The 23192-nt window shown below is 44.0% G+C and overlaps 1 protein-coding gene and 1 pseudogene across 3 annotated transcripts in view; both read right to left on the bottom strand.

Moving 5' to 3' along the window:
• Nucleotides 1–1678: 1678 nt before the first annotated feature.
• ARMH3 (armadillo like helical domain containing 3) overlaps nucleotides 1679–23192 on the bottom strand; it is a 176268-nt gene continuing 154754 nt past the window's right edge. For all 3 annotated transcript variants that reach the window (XM_008709348.2, XM_008709239.2, XM_040623871.1), the window contains 2 exons: nucleotides 5604–5720; nucleotides 1679–3362 (listed from right to left, as the gene is read on the bottom strand). In XM_008709348.2, coding sequence (XP_008707570.1) covers nucleotides 3270–3362; nucleotides 5604–5720 — 210 coding nt within the window. In that variant the 3' untranslated portion in view covers nucleotides 1679–3269. The remainder of the gene's footprint in view (nucleotides 3363–5603; nucleotides 5721–23192) is intronic.
• On the bottom strand, nucleotides 22454–22548 carry LOC121101375 (annotated as a pseudogene).

Raw genomic sequence — 23192 nt, 5'->3', positions numbered from 1 at the left:
TCCCGCCCCCTCCCCGCGGCTGTCACCGCCGCCTCCCCCCTTTGGCGCTGCCGGGATTGGCTCCCCCTACCCCCGCCCCCTCCTCTTTGCAGCTCGGGGGAGGAACCCGGTGAAAGGGTGAGCTGGGAAGTGCGGGGAGGGAGGCTGGTTCTCCAGCAACACTAACCCCTAAACCTGAAGCCACGGGTCCTGGGGGAGAGGAGGGAGGAGGGCCAGAAAGGACCCACCGGGAAGAAACGGTGCTCCCCCACCCCAACTCTTGGGCACTCCTTCCCCCACCATCAGCACCGTCCAGGGTAAGTCTTTAAGTGCCCTGCCCAGGTCAATCTCCAAGTCAGCCCCCATCTTCTCTATTGTTCTCCTCCCATGTATGGGTCTCCGTGGTGCCTGCCGGTGCCCACCCTGCTAGGAGGAGGGGGTTAGGGATGCAGAGCAAAGAGCAGCCCAGACTCTAACAGGCTCGTCTCAGGCCAGTGGACTAGAGTTTCCTCTTCTCTCAGAAAGACCCCAACCCTCAGCCACTGCAAGACCCCGTCTCTGGGCTACGTTCACTCTGACGGTACCTTCTTCCCTGATCTAATGACCCCCACTGGCCCACCAGGAAGAAAAGGAAAAGAGTGAACCAGGTGTTTCTCAAGACTTGTTCTTTTGTTCCTTTCCCCCCCTCAACTTTCCTGCCCTTCTCTTGTCACCTGCCCTGTCCTAGATTCCTTCTGTTTTCCAGAAGATTTGGGGAGTGACTGAATGGTGTGGGAGATCCAAGTGAAGATACAGAGGGGGTAAGACACGCTCTTGTTATGAGTCCCCCTTCCCTTGGATTAGCTCCTTTTCTGAAGCCAGGGGCTATCACAGAGCTGGGCTGCCTCCAGCTCTCCGAGGAATGGCTACTGAGTGACTGAGCCTACTTGTCTGATCTTCCCCAGGCTCTTTACTGGACTGGGGCACAAGAGCCCCACCACCACCACCAGAAGGAAGGGGGTGGGCAGTGTCTGGTGGGTCTGGATGGTGTGGTGGCAGTGTCCCACGTGATCCTCTTGCCTGCCCCATGGCTCCTCTGGAGGGGTGACCTGATGAGACTGAAAGCTTCAGCTAAAGTGACCCCAGCACATTTAATGTCTTCAATTGGATTTAATTTCCAAGCACTTGATTCAATTAACTCAGCAGGAATTGTGGTAGGAGTTCAGGCATGAGAGGGGGACAAGCAGCTAAAAGAAGGGCTGTCTTTGGGAGCAATGCCCTGCTCCTGGCTCTCCCCTGGCTCTGGAGGGTTCTCCACAGATCTGGCATAGATACTGGGGCATGGACAGAGCATGGGCAGCCCCTTTAAGGATTGAATTCTAGATGAAGATGGGACTCCTGTTTGGAGTTCTTAGAACAGATAAATGTAAATGGGCCAAGAGATGGGCTTTTACAGTGGAGGGCAAGGAGTCCTTTGCTACTGCTTCATGCCCTTATTCATTTCATAGGAAAGGGATCCATAAGCAGCAAAGGCAAGGGAAGCTATACATCTCTTAACCTAACTGCCTTCCACTAGGGCCAGGAGACTTAGGAGGAAAGTGAGGATAGGCAGACGGGACGACCACCTGGGAGATTACCTTAACTGTCTTTGAGAAATGAGGTCCGAGTAACAGAGATGAAGGAAAGCAAACCAACAAAAGACACTAAAAAGACCATCCCATACAAATCAATTTTTAATAACTTCAACTTGCCACCAGCTTCCAGCTCCAGCTCCTCTGGGGTTTATCACTGTGGAGAACACTACATGCCCCCGGCTGAGCTACCCCATCTAGTGATCAGATGACCCAGCCCCTGATCTCTCAGGAATCTGCGTCTGTACGTGGCAGCATGCTGGTGGATTCTCTGGAACTAGTGCCTATCTGCTCAATGGTGGAGCCACAACTCTGGTTCCCAGGGAAGGCAAGTATCCTAAAGAGATTTGAAGCTAAGTGGAATAGCAGCCAGGGAGGTCCCAGACCTGCTCTCACTGCTGGTTTCCTGCACTTCCAGAGTCTTCCTCTGCTGCTTGTTCCCTGCCAACCTGAGGGCTTTAGAAAGTGCTTTAGAAGGGGGGAAAGCTCAGAGCAGCAGCTACTTTGAAAGCAGCTGCGGGGTATGGAAAGCCTACAGTAGTCCAGTGGAGGCTGTCCAGAGGAGGAACCATGGGCCAACTTCCCAAAGGCCAGGAGACTTGCCTGTGGCTCCACCCAGAATATGGGTAGACAGAATGGTCTCTCCATGATGCTCACCTGGTCCCTTTCAGATGGAGGGCACCCTGCCCCCAGCAGGTTCTCTCCCTTCCAGTCACCAGACCACAACAGGAACAGATTCCTCCCCTGAGGAAATTCTTAGGCAGGCTGGATGTAAACAACAGCCGGGTGAGGGGGCGGAACAGTGGAGGGGAGCTCAGCAGAGGCAGGAGAGGCTCCCAGAGGAGAAGGTGATTGGGAAGGTGGGGAGGCTGCTGGAAAGGGAACCAGCAAAGTAGGCACCTGAGGGCTCCAGAAAACCTGTCAATGTTTATTTCACACACACACCCTAAAGACAATTTAAACCAGACTGAAAACTAAAAGCTAAGGTTGTGACCCTATAGTGCTGACCAATCAATGGGCTGGAAGGCAGGGGAAGCTAACAGGTACTCCTGGTGCCAAGAATCAAATCCAGAAATTGGTGGCTGGACAGCAGGGCACTGGGCATATTCTAATCTCCAGTCTCCCAGATTTAGAAAGTAGAGAAAAGGTCCTCCACTCCTACCCTACCTTGAGCTGAGCTAAGGGTCCTAATGACTGGACAGAGTGCCTGCAGGGGACACAGACTTCAAGCCCAGCTCAGCCCCAGGCCCAAAGAAAGCAGAACTGGCTCCATCTACATCTGAGAGTCTGTTTTCAGACGCCTCAGAGAACCACTGACCCTTAGGATATTGGCATCATCCTAAGACTTGCCCCAACAGCCCCTGAAAATTAGTCAGCAGCCACAATTTATAATCTCAATTGGAAATGTGAGAGGGTATCCAGGGAGCCCATGCTGGAAGTCCCCATATTCTTGAAGGCTTCTCCCTGTGCCCACCCAAGCCCTCCCCAAATAAGATTATCCCTGGTTTGCCCCTCCTGGCCCCTGCTGTCCAAGCTCCACTGAAGCCCGGCCTTCACCGAGAGAACTCGGTATCTGTGTTATTCTCCAACCTTGGGGACAGCCCCTCTCCCCTCAGTCCCCCTCCAGCCCAGGAGCCGCAAGGGTAAGGGCAGTCAGCAGCTGCTCAGATATGCGTGGCCTCAGGAGATAGTGGAGAACTCCTTGAGCAGGACTTCCTGGCTGAGTGTGTGGAAGGCCAGGTTTCTCCGGACGTTGGTGCTAATGGATCGAACCTGGGAAAGGGTTGGAGAAGGTAAGAGGGCACAGGCAGAGAGAAAACAGAGGAGAGAGTTGGTTACACACAACAGAGGGCAGTGCCTGAGGGACAAAGCCAAGATGCAGTGCTACGTGTTTCTCTATAGGAGATGAATCTTAACAGCTATCATTTCTGCAGGCAAATGAGCAGTTATGTGTAAGTGGGAGGAGAGAAGAGGGGCTGAGAGACAGCAACTTCAGGGGATGTGAGAAGAGCATCTGAGCACCTGAAGAGGTAGAGGTAAGCACAGACAGGGAAGGAGGGTGAGCTCAGGCCTTTGTCCTTGCCTTGGCCACGCAGAGGAGGACTGGTCTGGTCAGTGGTCTGATACAGGAGGAGAAAATGAGACTAGAGAATGCATTTCTGATCTTCTCTTCCTTTGTATTTATCTACTTTTCTGGGTTGGAAAGAACACCTAGAGATGCAGCCCCTGTCTGGCATAGATGGCAGGAGTATGATCCAAGGAGGCTGATGACCAGAGGAGGTCATACAGCTTGTGAGCCCCAGGCTTGGAAGCAGGACCCAGGTTTAACTCCCAGTCTAACACTCTTTCCATACCACAAAGAAGACCCCCTGCTTTAGAGGAAAGACTGGTACATATCCCTGCTGTGTCCCCACTGCTCCCCTCACACACTTTCTCCCCATAAACTGAGACCTTTGCAGGAAGTGTTGCCTATGTCAGTGAGGAAAGGACCTGTGGAGAAGGAGTCAGAGGGCCAAACTTCCTGCCATACTCTGAGTGGGTTCTAGGAGGAATCCATCGCACTCTCGAAGAAGCATTGTTCATGGGAAGTAGAAGTGAATGGTGTATGAGAGACTAAGTGGGGGAAAAAGGAGAAAAAGCATGCATATCTACCCCGGCCCCCAAAGACCAGGGAGCTTTCCTCCTATTTCTGCTTAGCTACAGGAAATGTAATGAAGTCATCAGACAGGAGGCAGAGGAAAGGGCAGCATAGCAACTAGCTGGCGGCTCAAGATCATTAGCTCTGAGCCGGACCAGACCCTCTTTGCTCCCTTGTGTCAGAGGTACAGATATAAGGAGAACTGAGTCAGGCGAGGCTAGTACCAAAGGGCCAGAGACAGAGCTCCCCTAACTCTCTCCTTCACGGTCTTTTCCTCTCCAATGTCCTACTCTCTTTGTGAAGTCTGGGCCCCCAGTAAAACCCCACATCAACTTAAAGACTTGCCACGCACCCCATAAAGATGCTTGACTCTGCTTTCTTTATATTCATGGCTTCCCCGTTCCCAACTCACTCACTTCCAGATCTTCCTCACCCTGGGGAAGTCCAAAATCTCAGGAATCTCAAGTCAGGGTCAGAGTCGGGCTGTGTTTAGCACAAGACAGATAATCTACAACCCAGCACCTTCATCACAAACTTGGCAGGGGGAAGTAAAAGCTGGACTGAGGTGCGTTCTACCCAGCTCAGCGGGAGGGCTGAGCTATGGGAAGGAGGTACAGTGTGTCCTGGTCTCAGCCTCCAGCCACAATGTTCATTTACAACCAGGTAGGTGGAGTGGCAGGACCCAGACGGGCAGGCCTAGCTTCTCCCAAGAGCAGCTCTGAGCACAGGCCAGGAGAGAGACCATCAGCAGGGAGAGGCCGGTTCTGTGGCAGGGCTGACTGGGAGGTGGAGTAGGAGGCAGAGCAAATGCTCACTGGCTCCAGGTGGCCAAGGGTGGGGACTGCAGGAAGCTGAGTGACTGGAAAGGGAGTGTGGGGGCAGGGAATGAGGACAGGGGAACTAGATTGGGAGGGCACTCAGACCAGAAGCCAGTTAGGAATTTAGGAAGAAGTGATTGCATAAGGAGGAGAAGAATCAATGACTCTCATTAGCTGCTTGGAGGACGGATAAGGAGTAATGAGCCAGAGCTGCCACTGGGAACACACGTCAAACCCCAGGCCCAGCTGGAGCTGTTCAAGGGCTGTCTCCATGGCTGCAGAAGAGAGATGGATGGGCAATTTCGCCTCAGAGAACCCTAACCCTCACCCTTCCCCGCCTGGCACTAGTACCCTGGGGAATATCTTCTCTCATTGCCCGGTCCTGGACTGCTTTAGAAGAGAAGTTGCACACCCAATCTCAGCAGACCCCTCAAGCCTTATTTCATTGGCCTTTGGCAAACTGTGGTTGCTCCCTAGATGCCCACCTGCACAGTATAATCCACTGGCTGGGAAAGGGCCCTGGAGATACAGGCAGAGATGGCGGTGGGGCAGACTCACCAGCTCTTTGAAGAAGGCAGCTTCCTTGTGCTGCTCCGAATAGCGCTCATACTGGTCCAGGCCATCCTGCAGCTTCAGTGTGAGCGTGTCATAGTTGGCTCGTACTACCTCCAGCACCTGGGGGAGGTCAAGGGCCAGGCAGGACTTAGGCCATTCAAACCCTAGGTCACTTGGTCCCCAGACCCCTCCTGCTGCCTCCTGGGTTGGATTCAATCTGGAGGAACACCTCCAGAGACTATGCTCATTACTTATCACCCAGAAAAAAGTCTGGCCACAGAGAGCAATTCCTCAGGTTTCTGGGACCTTTTTTTTTTTTTTTTAAGATTTTATTTATTTATTTGACAGAGCAAGCGAGCGCACAAACAGGGGGAGCAGGAGAGGCAGAGGGAGAAGCAGGCTCCCCACTGAGCAGGGAGCCCAATGTGGGACTCGATTCCAGAACCTTGGGATCGTGACCTGAGCCGAAGGCAGATGCTTAACTGACTGAGCCACGCAGGAGCCCTCTGCGACCACTTTCTAATCTCTTGTATTCCTGACTTTTCCTGACCCATCCCGCCTGGCCACCACGGCTGTTTATTCGGGATATGGTAAAAGAGCACGAGAAGAGGTGACAGAACAGTGAGTGTCTGAGCTCAGCAGCATCCTGATACCATAACTGTGTTCTCAGCCATATCCCGCAGCTTTCTTTGGCCAGGTTGTCACAGTTGCTGAGTAAGAATTTGCCAATGTCTCCTTTTTCCCTTTCTGGGAACCACATTTCTTCAGTCCCGGGATGTTCCTCAGCACCATCTGCCACTTGTTTTCATCTCTCCATGCCAACTCAGTCTTCCCATCCATTGCCTGGATCAAAATTTTGGGCTTCCAGCCTTGGGATGTAGGGGACACTTTCTTGACTAAGCTAGAGCAGACTGCATCTTTTGTTCTGATGAGGGGTCTCTCCCCTTTCTCATTCTATGGGGTGGGTAGATTCAGACCTCCACTAACTCCAGGAACCTTGGATCTCTGTGGTTCCAAAAGGAAGTTCTGGTGTGACCTCAGTTGTTAAGACCATGAATTGGTCTTAGGACAACTTGGGGGAAATGCACTACATCAAGATAGAAGTGAGCTGGGCAGAAAGGAGAGACCAGGAGATGGAATGACTGCTCACTGTGGTAATCTGGGTGCTAGCTATTTTGTAACTTGATCTGACTAGGGTGGGAAGTCTATGATGTCATGGAGAGCTCCCAGCTCAGTAAGGAACTTGGGAGGAATGAGTGAGGCTTAATTCTTTTTTTTTCTTTTCAAATATTTTATTTATTTATTTGCCAGAGTGAGAGAGTGAGCATGAGCAGGGGGGAAGCAGCAGGCAGAAGGAGAAGCAGGCTCCCCTCTGAGCAAGGAGCCCAGTGCAGGACTCAATTCCAGGACCCTGGGATCATGATCTGAGCTGAAGGCAGACACTTAGCTTAACTGACTGAGCCACCCAGGCGTCCCATTGTGAGGCTTAATTCTAACAGAAGGTAGGGGTGAAGAGAATAACCTAGAGTCAGGACTGGTCAGAGGGAGGAAGATGGCCTCCTGAGGGGCACAAAAGTACCTCTGGGCTGTTCTCACCAATTCAGTCTTGTGCCAGGACACACTTCACTTGGTAGCAAACACTTCTGCCTGCCAAGAATTTCTGAGGGGAGGGTAATGATGGAGAACACAGGGAAGGCTATGTCCTCGAGTCTGGGGGGAAGGGATAGCTAGGGCAAAGGTCCGACGCAGGCTCCAGACTCAGTCTCCTTTCCTCCAGACACTTAGCTCCTCAAGGTCACTCTGCCTGGCTATATCCGAGAGACCCTATTATGGGCTGGCTCCTTTGCTTCTAATTCCATTTGTCAGCTCTGTCAGCAGGAGGACCAGTACTCAGCAATGGCAGTCACCCACAAAGTAATCCAGCCCTCTCATACGTGTGGGCTGTGCCTGCAGCTGAAATATCTACAGCCAAGGTCTTGGACCAGAAGTGAATGTCTTGAACCCTTAAAAAAGCAAAATTCCTCCAAGATGGAACCGGACCCCAGGAACCAGACAGAACAGAATAATACATGCTTTCCCTAACCCTGAACTCAGGGCAGCCTCAGCAATGCCTATGACCAGCATCCTGGCTCAGCCAGCCCTGAGGGGTATCAGGTTAAGACAAATCCCATGCTCAAGCCAGTTCTGAGAAGAAGGTGCAGCGTGTCAAGAGATGCTGCATCTGGAGAGCCTCAGGCCTCAGGCCATGCTGCCCTGATCACCTGGGCTTTCTCCTCCCACCACGGCCAAGTGAAAGGTCTAAGATCTCACTCAGAACAGGGACTTTTCATTTCCCAACAAATCTGGTTTTTGCCAGAAGAATTAGTTCAGTTTCTTTAAGGGACGTGAAAGCAGAGAAGGTCCTTGAACTATCAGTTCCTTGGAAGGAAAGCAGAGGCCTGGCTGGACTTAGTGCATGACCTCAGCTCTCCTCTTATCAGGTCGTACTTCCTTTCTTCTTTTTTTTACCCACGGGTAAGCTGCCTTCAGTCCACTCTGCCTCTTCCATCTCCCACCCTATTCACCTCTCTTAGATTCCCAGGAGAAGAAGACATTCTTTTTTTTTTTTTTTAAGATTTTATTTATTTATTTTACAGAGACAGACAGCGAGAGAGGGAACACAAGCAAGGGGACTCTGACTCAGCAGGGAGCCTGATGCGGGGCTTGACACCAGGACCCTGGGATCATGACCTGAGCCGAAGGCAGACGCCTCACGGCTGAGCCACCCAGGCACCCCAGAAGTAGATATTCTAAGTTCAGGTCTGGGCCCTAGCCCACTTGGGACTCTGGAGCACTAGGGCTACATTCCTATTCTAGGATTTGGCTTTCTGTACCTTTGGACTTTAGGAACATATCCCATTTGGGCTTCACATTCCACACTGGCCTGGGACGTGGCAAAGGACAGTACTCAGGCAGAAGGCAATCTCTCAGGGTGCTTGTACCTTAGGTTTTACCACAATTTGTAACCCCAGTCTCTGGCTTTCTGGCCATTCCAAAGGTCCTTCCCCAATCCATCAGGGAACACTCTATTTCCCAAGTGCAAGCCCACCTTCCGTCATCAGGTTGTTGGGCTTGTGGGCTTCCTAGAACCATGCCCACCACCTCAGCTCAAGGCAGTTCCAAAAGCAGAAAAACATTAACAAGCCACAGGCTCTCTAAGGAGTCCTTACACGCCCACATATGGCCCTCAGTAGACAGACGCCTGGGTCCTGGCAAGGGACCTGACAGAAAAAGAACTTAACTGGGAATCCCACTCTTACAGTGGATCTCAGACAATTTACCTAAGCTCTTTGAGCCTCAGCCTGTCTCTCTCTATAAAATGGATTTTTTTTTAGATTTTTATTTATTTATTTGAGAGAGAGAGCGCATGCACGCAAGAGGGAGAGAGAGAGCACAAGTGGGGTGAGGGGCAGAGGGAGAAGCAGGCTCCTCGCTGAGCAGGAAGCCCAATACAGGACTTGATCCTGGGATTCCAGGATTGTGATCTGAGCCAAAGGCAGGTGCTCAACCGACTGAGCCACTCAGGCATCCCTATAAAATGGAATTTGAATTCACCTTCCTAAAAGAACATGGGAATAAACATTTTGACTCCACATACAACTGATAAAAACATTATCATCCCAGTGGCTACACAGCTACCTGGACAGCTCCTGGGACTTAAGAGGAATGGTCTTCACAGCCCAGGAAGTACTTACCGATTTCAAACTAACCCAAAGAACCTTTGTGTAGAAATAATTCTTCACCACAAAGGAACATCTTCTGGATTTAGGTGGAAGATATAAATGGCCTCAGTTTCAAAGATCATATGCCCTCTTCTCTGCCTTGAAATATTCTGCCTCAGGTGAAGGAAGAACAAACTAGGAGTGGGGTAGGGACCTAAACCCCTCCCCTAAAGTCTCTGGAGGAGAAGGGCCTGACATAGGCTTTAAGGTCAGAGAGATGAATTTTGGTCCCATATCAACGACTAGTGAGCTGTAAACTTATACATATTACTTAATCTCTTTGAGACTCAGTTTTCTTATCTATAAAATGGGGATAACACTACCCATACTATAACCTTATAAAGCTGATATAAGAATGATATGAGATGACTGTCCAATGTCTAACACATAAGGAATAGTCAATAAATGGTTACTAATTTTACAATGAAAAGTTCTTTCTGGTGACAATAGACATTTGGTAGTTCTTATCCCCAGATAGTTCTAACCATAAGCCAGGAGATAGGGCCTTGCACATCTTCATTCAGATTCTGGTAAAGAAGAAATCTAATTTCTCTATTCAATATGAAAGCAGGCTTCCATAATGACCCCACTATCCTTAGTGTAACTGGCAATGCATTAGCCAGAAGTCAAAGAATATCTAGTACCCACTGCTTAACAATCCTGATGTTATCCAAGAGGATATAGGTTAAAGAAAAACTCAGCAGAGATGCCCAGAGAGGCCAGTTTTGCATAATACAGGTTGTGAAGCTCCTGGCTGTATCAGGATCAGGAAGGAGAGAGACCCCAGTGCACAGTGAGATATATATATTTATTTATTTATTTTCAAAAAGCTCAATATTATTGAAGAGGTTCAGACACACACACCTTTCCCCAAGCACATATGATAGGCATTCCCCACAGACTATTCAGTAGCCTGGGCCCCATTTTTTTTTAAGTTTTTTTTAGCAGAGCCTTTGAAATGGGAAGTAACTTCTAGCCTAAAGATAGCAGCAAAGGAGAATTACCAATGGAAAAGTTCCTGGCAAATGGCTATCCAATCTTGATGTTAGAGGTCTATGCCTTGTGTGTGAAAAATTGTTTAGTCTCAAATGTCTGATGGACTGAATTCCAAGAATGAGAATTTGCAGACATCTAAGTAATAGGATGTGACCTGACAGCAAACTTGTGTTCATTACCTTCTCAATCTGAACTGACATCTACAGTATAACCTATTTGGGGAGAGTACGTAAGACTGCTAGCCACCCACTTTCAGCCAGGGCAACATGTATGTCTTTCCCTAGAAGCCAGGCTGCCAAATGAGGATGAAACCACAAGGTGACAATAGAGACACTTAGTGAGACTTCTTATAGAATAGGAAATAAACATGGAACCTATCAAGACTGCAGTGGGATGTAATAGAAAGAAGCTATAGAGTTAGAGAAACCTGGGTTCATATCTTGGCATCATCATTTAGTACTTATATGACCTTGAGCTGTCTACGCTTTAGTTTCTTTATCGGTAAAACAGTCATCATCACACCACTTTTTATAATATTATGAAGATTAGAGATAATATATGAAATAAACATAAAATATAAATCATAAGATCTAGCCAACGGAAGGTGCCAATGAATGAAGGCTACTGAGATTGAAACAAAAAAAGAAATGGAAATAGGAAATACTTGATCCATTCGAATAAGATGAATGAGGTGGTGAAATGGTGGCCAGGAAGGTCTGGAGCTCTCACTAAAAGGAGAACGATATGGAAGGCAACCATGTCTCTTTTTGCCAAAGTGTTACTATGGGGACAGAACCACAGAAATAATAGTTCTGGAAGGAACTTTTGAAATCACCTGCCTAATCCATGGCCCTCATTTCACAGATGAAGAACAGATGTCCAGAAAGATTGTAAATACCCAAACACAAAGCTGGAATTAGACAAGAGAGTCTTCTGACTCCCAATCCAGTGCTCTTTCTGTATTGGCAAGCTAATTTAAACTGGGGGCACATTCCTTAGTTTACAGGCTAAGCTTAATTTTTCAGAGAACAAACATTCAAGGAATTCAAACTCACTAAGGAGTGGGGAAGCACGACCTGTGGAGAGCTGGAAAGGTAACCTGGTGAAAGCCTGGTTTGATGCTTTAAGTTTTCATTGCTACCAGGTCCCTCAGGGCTCCAGGGCTTGTCAATTTCCACCAACAGCAGCTGAAGATCCTGCTCAGCCCTGCTGCAGTTGGTTATCAACTACCACCAAAACTGTAAAGACCACGCCAAACTCATTATCAGCAAAATCTAGTTTGGGCTGCTATTTTATTTTTATTTTTATTTTAGAAAGAGAGAGAGAACACAAGAATGAGGGGCAGAGGGAGAAGGAGACAGAATCTCAAGCAGACTCTACACTGAGTGTGAAGCCCACAGACTGCACAGAGTGCAGAGCCCACACAGGGCTCGTTCTCACAACCCTGACATCATGACCTGAGCTGAAACCAAGAGTTGGACACTCAACCGAATGAGCCACCCAGGTGCCCCGGGGTTGCTATTTTAATTATTTGTTACTCATTTAGAAGCTTGAAATACAAAGGTCTTTAATCTTCCATGGGCTTCTTTGGCTGCAGCCGTCAGGTGGTCTCCAGGCTTGGGACTCAGGGTGTTAAAAATATTCAGTGAGGGGTACCTGAGTGGCTCAGTCGGTTACGCATCTGCCTTTGGCTCAGGTCATGATCCCAACATTCTGGGATCGAGTGCATCAGTTCCCTGCTCAGCGGGGAGGCTGCTTCTCCCTCCACTCCCTCCCAAAGATTCAATGAATACCTTCTACAATGTGACCCCTCCCTTTTTAAAAAGTAAACTCTATGTCCAACATGGGGCTCAAACTCATGACCCCGAGATCAAGAGTCTCAGGCTCCACCGACCGAGCCAGCCAGGGGCCCCAAAATACATTCTACAATGAATGCTCATACCTCAAGGCCAATTTTTCATTCTCTGAAAGAGACTGTAACCACTCCCTTCCCACTTCCATGCCCTTCTGCTTTGACCCTGCCAAACCCCTAATCCTAGAAAAATTAATCTCTGGATGATTTGAAACAGATATAGTAATTATAAGGAGGAAAGATGATAAACGCTTTTAGAGGATTTTCATGATAATCGCCATCTTATCTCTCCCACTGGACTCTGGCCGTTTGCTCTATTTCAGGTGTTTATTCACTAATAGAGAATATTATTTTTTTGCTCCATTTTTTTCCCCATAAGGTGGGCAAAGACAGCGTGAGAGATCAAGCTCTGAAATCACAAACGGAGAGCATCATCAGGTGTAACACTGCATATTGCCTTTTCTTCTCTCTCTCAGGGTTTGAGAAAGCTGACCAGATACTGCTTATTCTACGAGCTGATGACAGAGAAATAATGAAAGAATTTGGTCCATGGCAAGTTGTTGGGAAAGGAAATTCATTCCTTGCAATGGTTCCACCTTTGGGACAAAGCTATTCTTGTGCCCAGAGAACCAAGAAGATTGGACTAAAAGGGTTTGCTCTCCATGCCACCTGTCTAAACTGTTCATTGCTCTAGCATCAAGTCCTATCTCTAAAGAAATAGTGCTGAGCAGAGCAGGCCTTCCACAACAGTCAGTGGTAAAGGGACTGCTAGAGGGGAGAGGAGTGGCCAAGTAGCTGCAGGCAGTTTTTATGGTGAATGCAGACTGAGATCTCCCTCTCGTTGTCCCGGGAAGAACACACGTTAAGTCAGCCAGGAAGTCTGAAAACTTTTTCCTTCTACTACCCAGCAAACTTCCTCAAACTCAAAGGAAGATACCCTTTCCTCTAAAAATGAGAATGACCTATTCAAGGCATTGCCTAGCTCCTTTCTCTGAATCTGTTATAGGGCTGAAATGCTCTGTAAATTTTGGCAAGAGACTGAAGACAAATTTGAAGTCTGATCATTCTTTTTCTCTGAAAGGACCTAATCTTTGTAGCCACTCATCGGTCCTCTACTTTCCCTAAACCAGACCTTCCCCAGAACTGGTGATGTGTCTCCCAATGAGGAACAACCCTCTCTCCTCCCAGAAGCAATAAAGGTCTGTCCCTAACCTTGCGATTTCACCAGTGCAAGGACAGCCTCTCAGTGGCCTCTCAGTTAAGCAGTGCTCTGCTCAGGTGTTGCACTGCATGGAAGCAGAATTCGGATGATAAAGAAGCAAAAAGACAATTCTTCCTCCTCCATAACCCACATTTATTCTTCTAAATTCAGAATTAGCTAAACAAGAAGCACTGCAAAGATGTTCTCCAAGTAAAGACCGTGACGGGTCACTACTGGGTCTAGTTGTACTTGGGCCCTGAAAAAGAGTTTCAACCAACAGCTACTAATTTTCAAAATAACATAGTTAGGAGTATGGCTGTATTTCACTCTCATGTGGAATTTAAGAAACACAACAAAAAACAAATTAAGGAAAAAAGAGCGACAAACCAAAAAACTGACTCCTAACTAGAGAGAACAAACTGGTGGTTGCCTGCGAGGAGGTGGGTGGGGGATGGGTGAAACAGGAGAAGGATTCAGAGGACACTTACCTGGGGCGTCTGAGTGGCTCAGTTGGTTAAGCAACTGCCTTCTGCTCAGGTCATGATCCTGGAGTCCCAGGATTGCATCCCGTGTCCCACTCCCCGCTCAGCAGGGAGTCTGCTGCTCCCTCTGACTCTCCCCCCCCCCATGCTCTCTCATTCTCTCTCAAATAAATTTTAAAAATTAAAAAAAAAAAAAAGACGCTTATCTTGATGAGCACTGAGCAATGGATAGAATTGTTGAATCACTATGTGCATACCTGAAACTAAAATAACACTGTATGTTAATTATACTAGAATTAAAAAAAAAAAAAAAGTATGGCTCTAGAGTCAGGCTGCCTGAACTCATCCTAGCTCCACCACTTACTAGTAGGTTAGCCTGGCTGGTAAGCCTCAGTTTCCTCATCTGTAAAACAGGGATTATAATAATGTTCTTCAGAGACAAGTAGTTGTGAGGGTTAGATAAGGCAATAGATATAAAGTGCCAGTCATACTACCTGACAAAGAGTGCTTTACATTATGATTCTCTTTCATTTTAGTATAACTCCACGAATAATGGCTTTTTGTTCTTTTTTTTATTTAAATTCAATTAACATACAGTGTATTTTTTTTTAAATAATCTTTCACTTTTTTTTTTTTAAGATTTTATTCTATTTGAGAGAGAGTACAGCAGAGGGAGAAGCATGCTCTCTGCAGGGAGCATGACATGGGGGCTCAATCCCAGGACCCTGGGATCATGGCCCGAGCTGAAGGGAGACATTCAATTGTTCAACCAACTGAGCCACCCAGAAGCCCCATGATATATAGTGTATTATTAGAAATAACTGCTTTTTAGAACCTGAAATTCCAAGCCTTGCCATAAATGAGCAAACTCTCCCCTCCCCCACTTTCTAGAAGAGATGTGTCTTCCATAGGCTTCCCAAAGAGGGATTTCCTGTGGAGAAAAGAATATATGTAGACAGGCAGAGTGGCAGGTCCTCTCCTGGAAAAACAAATGTACTACTACCACCGATTTCCTTGCTGAAACTGTGTCACAGCTAGATTGCCAGTCCCCTAAAGGAAGAGACCCAGTGTTACATTATAGATTTTCCACAATGCCTAACAGAGTCCTAAGAAACAGTAAACATTCAACATGCTTGTGGACTAATTTAGTAACACTCAGGCCCAACCAAAAAGGAAAGGAATTTCTCATCAAGGTCACACAATAAGATTAGAGTTAAGCCATCACAGTACACCCAGCATTCTTCTCAGCATTCTGATAGGCGTCTAAAGCCCTCAGAGCCAAGTGCTGCCTTTAAGGAGCTAACAAACAAAATGGGGACTCAAGATAAACCGCCTTGAAGGTCATACCCACAGATATAAGCACTTACAGGGTGGAGCCAGCAGTGCTTAGTGTTGTTTGGCATCAGCTGCAAAACTGACCAATGAATGAGTGGCCTCATGGAAAGAGTATCACACCTTTTAAAACAGGGAAAATTAACGAATCCAAGATTTCTTCTATGTTGTCCACCACCTCCTCCACTTTACATTACTGTGTCAGTTACTTCTGAGTGCAAAATTTTCCACCAGTGTAGTAAGGCCCCTGAGATGGCAGCCGCCAGGAGGGCCATTAGTTCTGACAAGTCCGTGACTCTGGCACTGACAGCTTAGGCTCATCAGGTCCTGTCACCTGAGGGGCAGACTGCTTAGGCTCAGCCCTGATGCTGAAAAAATAAGTCCTGCACAAAAGATGAGCAAAAGGTTAAAAAGGTGGGAAAGAATATTACTTTACTTCCCAAACACACAATCTATTGCTTCAATTTCTCAGAAATCAGGCTTGATCCATTCTAAAATGTCCTTTTGAGGTGTGTTCAGTTTAGCAATGAATTTCAACTGCACAAGTTCTGCTCCACTGTGCAGGGTACTCATTAGATAACTGTCCAAAACAATCAAAGCACATACACACGGTGTTCTTTGAATAGCCAGGTTCGAAGTCTTGGTGAGCTATTTTTAGCACTTTGTTGCATACTGTAACTAACAGATTTGCATCTCAGAAGATGAGGAGAAGAAACAACTAGGTTCAGGAGCTCCAAGGCTAACTAGTACCCAGAGAAGGCTATTTACTTCCTTCAGATTCGGTCTGCTTAAGTTTCTCTTAAACAGGGCAAAACCTGTCCATCCAGACATGGCCTAAAAGGGACAAAGTGATCAAGTACACAGTTAAAAGGACAAAATGTCAGCTATGCAAGAGCTTCATGTTTCAATTCTCCTTCTTGTTTTGAGAGATTTGAGGGTAAGCCTGTGTAAAGGATCAATGTAAGGCTGGGACCTGGACCCAAGAACAGAAAGGGAAAATGGGGAAAGGGAAGAGACATCTTTTAGTGGATTATCTTAAAAAGAATATTAAAATGCTCACTACATATATTGTTTCCAATATCCATTCAAGACTCTACCCTCTACTGACTGAAAGAGGAAGAAAGAGAAATGAAGTAAAATGGGACAATATATGTGAATAGTTAATACAAGGGAAGGTTCTCTGAAAAGTGAGTGAAATTAAAAAAATTTAGCTGAGTAACTCCAAGTATACTGTAATATTTTTAAGTAGTTTACGACTTCCACTTCAGTCATGATGGAGTAGGTAAGAACTGTGAAAGACACAACCCTCTGGATAATAGGGAGTGGATAACAGGGATACTAGGATAGACACTGGATAATAGGGAGTTCAGGACAGGTATGCCGAGAGAAAGAAAACATAAGGTGAGCATAAGGTCTTGCTGGGCTAAGGAGACACACTGGACTTTGGGGAGACAGAGGTGGCTAGAATTTGTAAGGCAGATTAACAGAGATTTGCGTAGTATTCCCACTGAATCTGTTGCTGATAATAAGGATTGCACGTGTAGGGTAAAAACTCAACGAGATCTCCCCCAAAAAGAGAATCTTGTAAGCTCATACAGGACTGAGAGGTGTTTGATTTTGACCAACCAGAATGAGAAGTGCCTGTGGAATACCTACGACATTCCGGAGACCCCAGAACGGTCACACCTTAGTAGTGGAACCAAACTAGCCCTAGAGTGAAGGCTACTCTAAACCTACCCAAACAAAGATTAAAAACAAGTTTCACGGATGAATTTGGTCAAAAGGCACATACTTCCAGTTATAAAATAAATAAGTACTGATGATGTACAATATATTGGCTATAATTGACACGGCTGTATGGTACGTCTGAATGTTAAGAATGAGTCCTAAGAGCTCTCATCACAAGGAAAAAAATGTTTTTGCCCTTTCTTTGGTATCTGTATGAGATGGATGTTGATTAAACTTATTGTGGTCATCATTTCATAATATATGTAAGTCATGTCATTGTGCTGTGCACCTTAAACTTGTAAGTGGTGTATGTCAATCATATCCCAATAAAACTGGAAAAAAAAATCACAACAACAACAAAAAAGGAAGTTTCAAATGGACCACACTATTCCAGAAAGAATTTACCTGCCTTCCTGAACAAAGTCCAACACTATTTAATAAAGACAACAAAATCTAGCACTCAACTACATAACATTCACAATGCCTAGTTTCCAATAAAAAATTACCAGACATGTAAAAAACAGGAAAATGTGACTCATAACCAAAAGAAACAATAGTCAAAAGAAACAGACCCAGGAATGATATACTGGAATTAAAAGCAAGAACATTTAGAGAGCTATTATAGGGGAGCCTGGGTGGCTCAGACTCTTGATTTCAGTGCAGGTCATGATCAGGTCCTGATATTAAGTCCCATGTCAGGCTCAGTGCTCAGCACAGAGCCTGCTTGTTCCTCTCCTTCCCCTCTGCCCCTCCTCCTGCTCCCTTGTGCACTTGTACACTCTCTCTCTCTAAAAGAAATAAAATCTTAAAAAAAAAAAACTCTCCCTCTCCCTCTGCCCCCCCAAAATAAAATAAAAAGAGCTATTATAAATTTGTTCAAGTATTTAAAAACATCAATGAACATAATAAAGAACAAAATGGAAGATATAAAGCTCAACATAATAAAATTGCTGAGAATTAGTGTTAGAGAATATAAAAAGCAGCCACAGGGGGAAGAATATATTGTATAGAGAGGAAAAAAGAGAAGAATTCACAATTCTTGTCAGAAACTACAGAAACTAGAAAACAACAAAATACTATCTATGCCCCCCACCTCCTGCCATTTACTATTAACCTAGAATTCTATATCCAGGAAACACATCCTTCAGGAATGAGGGTGAAATACAGATCTTTTCAAACAGTCTGAGAGAATATGTTGCCAAAAGTGCAGCACTACAAGAGATGTTAAAAGAAGTCCTTCTGGCAGAAGGAAAATTACATTATCTGGATCTATAAATAGGAATGAAGAACACTGGAAATGGTAAATACATGGATAAATATACTTTTACATAAATTATAAAAATGAGTTAAAAGACAATTGACTCTTTAAAGCAAAAAATAATAGCAATGTGGGAATTCCCATGTCTGTGTGCATTCTCCCATGTACCTATGTACACTATTAAATTTGGTTTTCTCCTGTTTAAGAAATAATAGTAATAATAGCAATGTATTTAAAAAACCTGGAAGAAAATTTATAAAACTTAGAAGAAAAATGTATGACAATACCAGTACAAAGGACAGGAGGGAGCAATACAAATAAATGATTGCAAGGTTATTACATGTTACATGAAGTCATATAACATTATTTTGAAGGTACGCTGCGATAAGTTAAAGAGCAACCACTAAAAATAAAACAAAGAGGTACAGCTAAAAAGTCAACAGTGGATATAAAATATAAAAGACAGCCAGTCAATACAAAAGAAGGCAGAAAAGAAAAAAATGAATAAAGAACAGGTGGGAGAAAAGGGGGAAAAAAAGACAAGATGGCAGATTTTAACTCAGCCATATTGATAAATAAATTAAATGTAACTCTTGAATCAAAAGACAGAGACTGTCAGATTGGACATAAAATTAAGATCCAACTATGGATTGTCTAAAGGAAATTCACCTAAAATATAAAGACACAGGTTGAAAGTAAAAAGATGGAGAAAGATATGCTTCTGGAGACACCAATTAAAGAAAGTAGAATTGCTATAATAATATCTGACAAAGGAGACTTCAAAACAAGGAATATTACCAGGAGTAAAAAGTGAAATTTCTGTAATGATAGAAGGGTCAGTTCATTACAAAGACAATTTTAATGTATATGTGTACCTAATAAGAGAGCTTCAAAATTCTGGATGAAGCAAAACTGACAGAAATGAAGGAAGAAATTAAAAAGTCTACTATTAACAGTTGTAAGTTTCAATACTCCTCATAACTGATAAAACAATTAGAAAGTCAGTGAAGACAGAAGTTTTTTTTTTCCTTTTTGAAAACAGAAGATTTAAATATTACTAACCAAATAGACGTAAAGGCATTTATAGAAAATAGAAAACTCTATTCAACAGGAGAGTACATATTCTTTTTTTTTTTAAATTTTATTTATTTATTTGATGGAGAGAGAGAAAGAGTACAAGCAGGGGGAGCAGCAGCGGGAGAGGGAGAAGCAGGCTCCCACAGGGCTCAATCTCATGACCCTGGGATCATGACCTGAGCCAAAGGCAGACGCTTAACTGACTGAGCCACCCAGGTGCCCCTTAAAGAGAGAACATGTTCTTTTAAAATGCACACAGAACATTCAACAAGACAGAACACATGCTAGACCATAAAACAAATCTCAATAAATTTAAAAGGAATGAAATCAATCACACGGAGTATATTTTCTATCTACCAGGGAAAAAATAAGAAATAACAGAAATTTATCTGAAAAATCCCCCAGAATGGAAATGAAACAGCACAGTTCTTTATATCACTAAAGAAATGAGAAAATACTGTGAAGTGAATGAAAATGAAAACACAGCATACCAAAATCTATGGAATGTTGCTAACACAGGGGAAATTTATATCACTAAATTTTTATATTAGAAAATAAGAATTAAAATCAATGATCTAAGTTTCTACCTTAAGAAATTAGAAAAAGAAGAGGTGCCTGGGTGGCTCAGTTGTTTAAGCATCTGCCTTCTGCTCAGGTCATGATCTCAGGGTCCTTGGATGGAGCCCCATGTCAGGCTCCCTGCTCAGTGGGGAGTCTGCTTCTCCTTCTCCCTCTGTGCTCACATATGCTCTCTCTCTCTCAAGTAAATAAATAAAATCTTTCTAAAAAATTAGAAAAAGAAGAGCAAACAAGGAAATAACAAAGATAGTCATATAAATCAATAAAATAGATAAAACAAAATAACAGAAAATGAATAAAACTAAAACTAATTCTTTGGAAAGATTAATAAAATTGATAAAACCTGTAGCCAGACTGAACAGGAACAAGAGAGGAAACACACACGTTACTCATCATAAATGATAAATCCTATAGGCATTTAAAGATTTTATTTGTTTGTTTGTCTGTTTAGAGAGCGGGGGCGGGGGTTTGAGGGAGGGGGAGAGAGAATCTCAAGCAGACTCCCTGCTGAGCGAAGAGCAGGTCCCAGGGCTCAGTCTCACAACCCTGAGATCATGAACTGAGCCCAAATCAAGAGTTGGACACAAATGACTGAACCACCCAGGCACCCCAAATCCTATAGACATTTAAAGGAAAAAAGGATATAGGATATATATGAACTTATGCCAATAAATTTAACAACCCATATTAATAACTTCCTTGAAGACACAAATGACTAAAACCGGCTCAAGAACAAGTAGAAAACCTTACTATTCCTAAATTTATTAGAGCAATTGAATTAATAATTAAAATGCTTCCCACAGAAGTATACTGATATATGTATTTACCTTAAAACACATAAAAAATAAATGGATTGATGGAAATTCATCTTCTGGATCAGATACGTGATAAAATATAACAAAGTGTAAATGACAGAATCTAAGTGATGGTTACAATGCAATTCACTGTGTAACTTTTTCATCTTTACTGTATGTTTGAAATTTTCTTTCTTTCTTTCTTTTCTTTTTCTTTCTTTTTTAGAGAGTGAGAGTGTGAGTGGGGTGGGGGGCAGAGGGAGAGACAGAATCCCAAGCAGGCCCCATGCTCAGTGCAGAGCCCCACATGGGGCTCGATCCCACAACCCTGAGATCATGACCCCAGCTTAAATGAAGAGTTGGATGGCCAACCAACTGAGCCACCCAGGCACCCATGAAATTTCTCATAATAAATGTTGGGTAAAAAATTCTTCCCACAAAGAAAACTCTAGACCCGGATGCTCTCTCGCTGGTTAATTCTATTCATCATTAAGCAAGAAATAATACCAATCCTACACAAACTTTTTTTTTCCTACACAAACTCTTATAAAAATGGAGGAAGGAATACCGCACAACTTATTTTATAAGCAACATTACTCTAGTATCAAAACCGAAGACATCGCAAGGAAATTATGGAACTGACATCCCTCATAAACATTGATACAAAAATAGTCAACAAAATACTAGCAATTCAAATTCTGTAATGTATAAAATAAATACTGTATCACGATCAAGAGGGGTTTATCTCAGGAATATAAGGTTAAGTTAGTATTAAAAATTAATCACCATAACTCTAAATCAGAATAAGGAGAAAAATCCAGGGGCCCCTGGCTAGCTCAGGGAGTACAGCATGCAGAATAAGCACTGACAAATTCGACAACCATTCATGAAAAAATTCTCAGCAAACTCAGAATGGAAGGAAATTTCCTCAACTTAATAAAGAGAATCTATGAAAACTGACAGCTAACACATTACTTAATGATGAAAGACCAAATGCTTTCTCTTGAAAATCTGAAATAGAGGTCTACTCTTACCACTTCAATATTTCACTGGAGGACCTAGCCAGTGCAATAAGGAAAGAAGAAGAAATTAAAGACATATAGATTTGAAAGAAGTAAAACTGAAATTATCGGTATACAACATGATTATGGGCACAGAAAACGCTAAGGACTGTAAAAAAAAGAATTAATAAATGAGTTTATCAAAGCTTCAGGAAAAAAGGTCAATATAAAACTATTCTATGTCTATACATAATAAAAATATTAGAAATAGGGGCGCCTGGGTAGCGCAGTCGTTAAAGCGTCTGCCTTCAGCTCAGGGCGTGATCCCGGCGTACCGGGATCGAGTCCCACATCGGGCTCCTCCGCTGGGAGCCTGCTTCTTCCTCTCCCACTCCCCCTGCTGTGTTCCCTCTCTCGCTGGCTGTCTCTCTGTCACATAAATAAATAAAATCTTAAAAAAAAAAAATATTAGAAATAAAAAATACCATTATGTAACATAAAAAATGAAATAATTGGGGAAAGACTGAACAAAATAGGTGCAAAAAATATGCTAAAAAACTACAAAACACTGATGAGAAAATTTAAAAGATTTAAATAAATGGACTTATATAAAGTTCATGGATTTGAAAACAATATTATTAAAGTGTCGATTCTCCCCCAAGTTCATCTAGAGTTAATGCAATTTCAACCAAAATCTTAGCAGACTTCTTTGTATAAATGGACAAACTAATTTCACTCTTTATATGGGAATGCGAAGGACCCTAGAATGTTCAAAACACTTTTTTTTCTAGTAAAAATATGGAACACTTCACGAATTTGCATGTTATCCTTGCACATGCTAATATTCTCTAGATCATTCCAATTTTAGCTAATATTCTCTAGATCATTCCAATTTTAGCATATGTGCTGCCAAAGTAAGCACAAAACAATTTTTAAAAAGAACAAAATTAGAGGACTAATATTACCTGCAATAATTTAGACAGTGTAGGGCATAAATTAAGACAAACAGACCAAAGGAAGAGAATCCACATACATATATGGTCAGTTGATTTTTTATAAATGTGCCAAGGCACTTCATTAGGAGCAAGATTAATCTTTTCGACAACAACAATGAAACAACTGGATATTTGGGGTAGAGGGTGGTGGAGGGTGGAACGAACACTTACTCTTACCACACACCATACAAAAAGAAAATTAATGTAAAATAATTTAAATAAATGTAATTAATAAAAGGGGGGGCACCTGGCTGGCTCAGTCACAGGGTATGTGACTCTTGATCTCAGGTCTTGAGTTCAAGCCCTACAATGGACACAGAGATTACTTAAAAAAAAAAAAATTAATGTGAAATGGATCATAGAACTAAATGTGAAAGCTAAAACTATAAAACCTACAAAAGAAGGGCACCTGGGTGGCTCAGTCGGTTAAGCGGTTAAGCATTTGCCTTCAGCTGAGGTCATGATCCCAGGGTCCTGGGATCCTGGATCAGGCCCCAAAGAGCGCCGTTCTCAGCAGGGAGCCTGCTTCTGCCCTT

The sequence above is a fragment of the Ursus maritimus genome, unplaced genomic scaffold (assembly GCF_017311325.1).
Source record: "Ursus maritimus isolate PB19 unplaced genomic scaffold, ASM1731132v1 scaffold_7, whole genome shotgun sequence".
NCBI lineage: Eukaryota > Metazoa > Chordata > Mammalia > Carnivora > Ursidae > Ursus > Ursus maritimus.
Note: the sequence above shows the minus strand (reverse complement) of the source record. Positions and strands in the feature narration are given on the sequence as shown.